Source organism: Arvicola amphibius, chromosome 1 (genome assembly GCF_903992535.2).
Source record: "Arvicola amphibius chromosome 1, mArvAmp1.2, whole genome shotgun sequence".
Taxonomy (NCBI): domain Eukaryota; kingdom Metazoa; phylum Chordata; class Mammalia; order Rodentia; family Cricetidae; genus Arvicola; species Arvicola amphibius.
In genome coordinates this window covers 109,569,263-109,575,262 of record NC_052047.1, presented here as the reverse complement: position 1 = coordinate 109,575,262, position 6,000 = coordinate 109,569,263, and the positions used below count along the sequence as shown (strand labels likewise).

Below are 6,000 nucleotides of genomic sequence, written 5' to 3'. Positions count from 1 at the left end.
AAATAACATGCATGAACTTGCTCTGTAGACCACAACAGGAAAGGTCACAGAGGAAATGAGCTGACTGCGTCCACAGAACAGACTCACCGGCACTAACAACTTTCTAAGCATCCACACAACCACCCACATAAAAAACCACATTGGGATACAGACACTATAGGTTATGTGGGTAGAGTACAGGTGAGCAGACAGTCACATCATAGCAGGGAGCACTCAGGTAACAACCCAAAAACACAAGGAACAGAGTCAGGTTTCAAAATACAAAAAATGCTGATAGAATTAAAGTATTTTCATTAAAAGTATGATGTAAGGTCCTTCAGAAACCATGATAACTTTTTTCAAATGAAGAAAAGCTTTAGTAAGGATGTAGAAGTTTCACACATTAGTTTGATTAATCCCACTGAAATACATATACTGCAAAACTTCAAGATTTCCAGAAGCATGATGATCCTGTGCAAGAGTTGCCAAGAATTCCTGAGTCAAGTTCCATCAACAATGTCATCAATAGGATTGAAAAGGAAGACTTAACATTGACCAAGATGATAACTAACATTTTTAAAAATACAATATTAAATAGATGAGAAAGTAACCTATAACCATGGACTACCAAAATAATACAGAATGAAAGAATAAAACTGCATCACACAGGTACCACAATCATAAACTACATACATTTAATTTGAGTCCAGATTTTAGTGAAAATGAATTTTACTAAAGTCATAAAGGGTATTATGTAAGTTATTATTAATAAGCATAATGCTACTGTTCAATTAAGAGAGTTCTTTCATATAAAAGAAGGCAAACAACAAAAACTACTGCAAATGTTCCCCAAAAAGTTCATTTAAATATATATATATATACACATTGAATATTGTTCAAAATGAGGAATGTGTTCTCACCATCAGTTTCCTCATGGCCTCTTTTACCTCCTTATTCCTCAGACTGTAGATCAAGGGATTCAACATGGGGATCACCACTGTGTAGAACACAGACACTACTTTAATTTGGTTGGGTGAATGGCTTGACTCTGGTATGACATAAACAAATGTAACTGTCCCATAAAACAAGGTGACTGCAGTGAGGTGGGAGGTACAGGTAGAGAAGGCCTTGTGCCTGCCCTCAGCAGAGCGCATCCTGAGGATGGAGTGAAGGATGCAGAGGTATGAAACAATGATGACAAACAGGGTGATGACGATGATGGAGCCTGCTGAGATGGCCGGAGACATTTCAGCCATATAAACATGGGTACAAGAAAGCTCCACCAGTGGTGGGAGGTCACAGAAGAAATGGTTGACTTCATTTGGTCCACAGAAAGTCAGGCTCAATAAACAGCTGGTAAATGATGAAGAATTCACACATCCACCCACATAGGAAATAACCAATAATACGAGGCAGATCCTGGGAGACATGAAAGTGGAGTAGAGCAGGGGTTGGCAGATGGCCACATAGCGATCATAGGCCATGGCAGCCAGCAGGAAGCACTCAGCAGTCCCAAAGACCACATCAGAGCCAAGCTGGACTATGCAGCCAGCCACAGGGATGGTAGTTCTCTCCCTCAGGAAACTCACAATCATGACTGGGGTGACTGAGCTGGAGTACCCAATGTCCACAAAGGCCAGGTGGCTGAGGAAGAGGTACATGGGGCTATGAAGTTGAGGGCTTCTTCTGATCAACATGATTATGCTGACATTGCCCAATACAGTGGTGAGGTAGATCCCCAGGAACAATACAAAGAAGATAGCACAAAGGGTGTGGTCCTCTGTTAGCCCCAAAATAATGAACTCTGTTACCATTGTGTGGTTTCCAGTTTCCATCTTTTTTGAGATGATTCCTACTGAAATAAAACCAGAGGCTATCAGATACACTAAATGACTTTATAATTATTATACTCCACTCTACATTTGGCCCATTAAAAATAAATATGGATCTCAGTTTGGTCTCGTGTTTCTTCTCCCCCAAGTGTTCCCAAACCAAGTTATATCATGCTTGACTTCAGAATACTAACCACAATTAATCTTAAAGCTACAGATACAAACTGCACACTGACTCAGATCAGAACACAGGACTCATCACAGATGTGACATTTGATCAAGTCAGGAGTCCGAATGAATGCCTAGAACACTGATGTTCTGAGATCCCAAATAGTTGAGTGAATGCATAGAAGACTGATGTTCTAAGACCTCAAATGATTGAGATGATGGATGCATGCTGGTGTTTTCGGTATCTAATTCAACACTATTTCTCTGTCCCTTGGAGCCCACCCACTATTCCCAGTCTTCTTGTAGTTATGTGCCACTGTGCGCATGCCAATCTGTTGTGAAAGGGAATGTACATGAATCTTCAAAATTAAATCAGTGTACTAATGGACAACTCTCTCTTCCTTTCCACAGTGGCACATTTCATACGCTACATCTACATTATGGTGGCACCTCTTACCAATCTGAGCTTCAAACATGAGAACAGGAAATATACAGTACATGCACTGGAAGTAAGACAGAGCTATTCTATGTTAGCTAACACTAAGTTCCCAAGGTTAATTTACTGGGACAGTCTAACATTACTTGGTTAATATAATTACAGATTATTATAAATGGAAGTTTCATGTAGAGATTAATACTTAGAAAATAATAAAAAATAGGTCTATTTAGGGGTCATTATTTGTATCTTAAGAACTATATAGAATGAACAATAAATAGAATACATTTTATAATCATATTTAGATAAGGCAATGGCTTTTTAAGAAAATACCAAACTTATAATATGCCAGTCATGTCAAAGCAAGCATAGTAATAAGCAAGTAGGAGTACCAAGAGATCACTGAGGGAAAATTCATTAGGAGAATGAACAAGTAAACAAAATGAAGGCAATATTTCATCTAAACAATGCTGGCAAGAGGAAATATTCTAAAATATTTTTAATAGTTATACTATTAATTTATTTACTAAAAGTGTGAAAATGTTCAACATCTACAGAGATGCAAATTAATTTCACAGTAAGATAGTACCTCTCACATCTTAGAATATTTATTACTAGTAAGATAACTTCACAGAAAGCATGCTGCCTTAAAAGGAAGGAAATCTCATCACTGCAGTAATATAGAAAGTCCTGGAGGGCTCTGTGTTATGAAAATTAAGGGTAGATAAACAAAACAAATAATACACAATCTCATTCATATTTTGAAACTTAAAAGTCTATTTCATAAACAAAGAGTAGAATGGTGATTACCAGGCAGTGGAGGCAGTAGACAACAAGAGTGGAGAACAGAGAGGAGTGAACAGACTGGTACAAAGTTTAAATTAAATAGTAATAATATATTTTAGCAATGAGTTTGACATGTTGCAACCATAATTAATACTGCATTTTATTTCAAACTTATTAATGAATAGATTTGAGGTTTTTTTAAATGCAATATAAAAATAACAGAGCAGTGAGGTGATGGATATGGTGAGCAGTTTTAACCTTTCTACAATGATTTATATATAGATATATACATATATATCATGTCATGTTGTACACCATAAACATAGATAACTACTGTCTAATCATTAATGATTTGATTTTTAATTCAGAATTCAAAACTTGGATTCTGTAAAATAAACAGTATTCTCACTGGGCATTGATCACCAGCATTAAACTAGCTACAACAGGAACACAATATCTAGAGACGTGAGCCCCACTCCACACTAAGGAACTGTGCTTTATCTGTACAGGCATTGGAGCCAAGGGCATTAGACAGTGAGGCATGGAGAGTGGAAGCTCCCATGCCTGCCCTCACTCCATAGCTACTAAAAATGCAAGAATATCCCCCTTTCAACCTCAATGAAAATATCCTTACTAGCTAAAGTTGAGAAGGAAGGTTTTCTGTATCAATCTCATCTCTGGGTCAAAAACAAACCCAAACAGAAAGCAACAAAAACATGTACTCCCCTCTCCTAAAAATTTTTATACTTATTTATCCTGATGTAAGGTTGAATTTGAATTTGTTTCTTATTTAGTTTAAGTCCCCAAGCTTTAAAGTATCTGAAGTAATAATACTCTGTCAATAAAGTAGGATTGATTACTGTGATGCTCAGTGGATAATGTAGATTGTAGATTTATTTGTGACAGATTAAAAGTGACTGCAATTTTTGTTCCTGGGACATGTACACATCAATAACAAGGATTGATTGTTACCTGCTAGCTACACATTACAAGAAAAAGCTTCAGGAATCATCCTTGTACTGCAGGCTTTTCTTATGCAGGACTAGGGACCATTTGAAATGTAAGACCATAAGTATCACCCCTAGACATGCTCCTGTCTGCTAGCATCTTATTGAAAATCCAGTGGGAGAAAAATTAATGAGACTGAGAAAATTTCATGTGTTTTCATTTTCATTTATGATTTATGCTGATCAAATCCCAGGGGCTTCATTTATTATATTTATTTTGGTAGACAGTGTTACAACTGCAATGATCTAATTAATTTGAGATGTAATTCGTATAAACACAATTAACATGGACTAAGCTGTGATCATCTGTGACATCTGTGAAAAACAACCATCACTAGGTGCCTAGAACACAAGAGGACTAAGACATGGAATAACATTAAAATGGAAATAGATCAAAAAATGAATAGATCAGGAAGTTCAGCATATAAGAGTCTCTTGAGAGTAGGAATGGTGAACGCACACTAAGATACTTGTAAGGGAAAGGGGCCTTCAGAGAGAAAGGGTCCCCTAGGTACAACTTCAGCAAGTTCAGCAGCTCTTGGGAAACTAGCTCAATATGTTGCAGAATGCTTAGTAAATTTAAAATGTCATGAATAAAATATGATATGGCATTTCTTGTCTTGAAGTTATGGAAGGAAATTTTAGTTTAACAATGTTGCCTCCTGTTGTGTTTTATTGACCGCTCATCTTGAAGAGACTCATTCTGAATTACAAATGAAGTAATTTAATACACAAAATTTGTTTCTGAAAAACAAATGTGTGTAGTCAAGTGTTGAGAGCATCATAAACAAAATGAGGTGGACTGGATGTAACTGTTGAGGCCAGATGATGGGTCTATGGAGGTCCCATATTCTACTCTATCTACCTTTGTATTTTATATGGAATTTAACTTGGTCATCATGGTTCATAACATTGGATGTCCTCTAGTCTGTGCATAATTGACTGTTTTTGTCATTCCACTTAGGCATTTATTGGACTTCCTCATTCTTTTTCTGAACATGTAGGATTTCTTTTTTTCATTTTTTGGCTACCACCACCCCTTTCACCAGGCTAATTTCTATGATCTATCTTCCAGCTCTTTTGTTCCCTCTTTATTGATGTCTAATCTACTATTTATCTTTCCAGAGTATGTATTTTGTAATTAAACTGTCTCTGTTTTGTTTCGTTTTTGTTTTACATACAGAGTGTTTTGTTGTAGGTGTGGATGTGGTGCTTTCTTTTATTTTTGATCTTTTCTTAGACTGTTTGTCCTTTCATTTCTTCAAAAATATTAACATTGTGTCTTTTAGATTTTATATTATTTAGTCTCCATAATGATCTAAGTCTTCTCTCTGATACAGTGACAACATTTTCCTGGCTTACTTTTTCTATTGTTGGCTCAGGATAAATTCTGATGCTAATTCCTCTATGGTTAAGAAAGCTCTGAGGCCAAGCATGTGACAGGGGTGTCTCTACATGGAAGCCCAAAAAGGCCCCTGAATAAAAGTTCTGAAGGTGAAGCCTGGTTTTCATGGGAGATCCCAAAATGCTGGAGATACCAGAGTAGTGAGATACCTGCCAATGAGAGTGGCATGTAGAATCAGCCAAAGAGAGATAAATGCATGCAGTCAATAAAGCTGAAAGGAGGTGGAGATCTGAAGAATGCATGGACATTAGACACCAAGATGCAAAATTTGAAGTTTGATCTGCTGGTTTTCAGTCTTGTTTTGGTCCAGCATTTCCTCACTACTGTTCCTTCTTTTGGAATAATAATGTATCTTCTGTGTCATTATATGTTGGAAGTGTATGATCT

General features: G+C 36.7%; 1 protein-coding gene across 1 annotated transcript; it reads right to left on the bottom strand.

Annotated features, from left to right (window-relative positions):
• Positions 1-875: 875 nt before the first annotated feature.
• LOC119819876 (olfactory receptor 481-like) lies at positions 876-1,814 on the bottom strand. The gene has a single exon (XM_038338102.1). It carries the CDS (start codon positions 1,812-1,814, stop codon positions 876-878), a length of 939 nt encoding a protein of 312 aa, XP_038194030.1.
• Between the last annotated feature and the right edge of the window lie 4,186 nt (positions 1,815-6,000).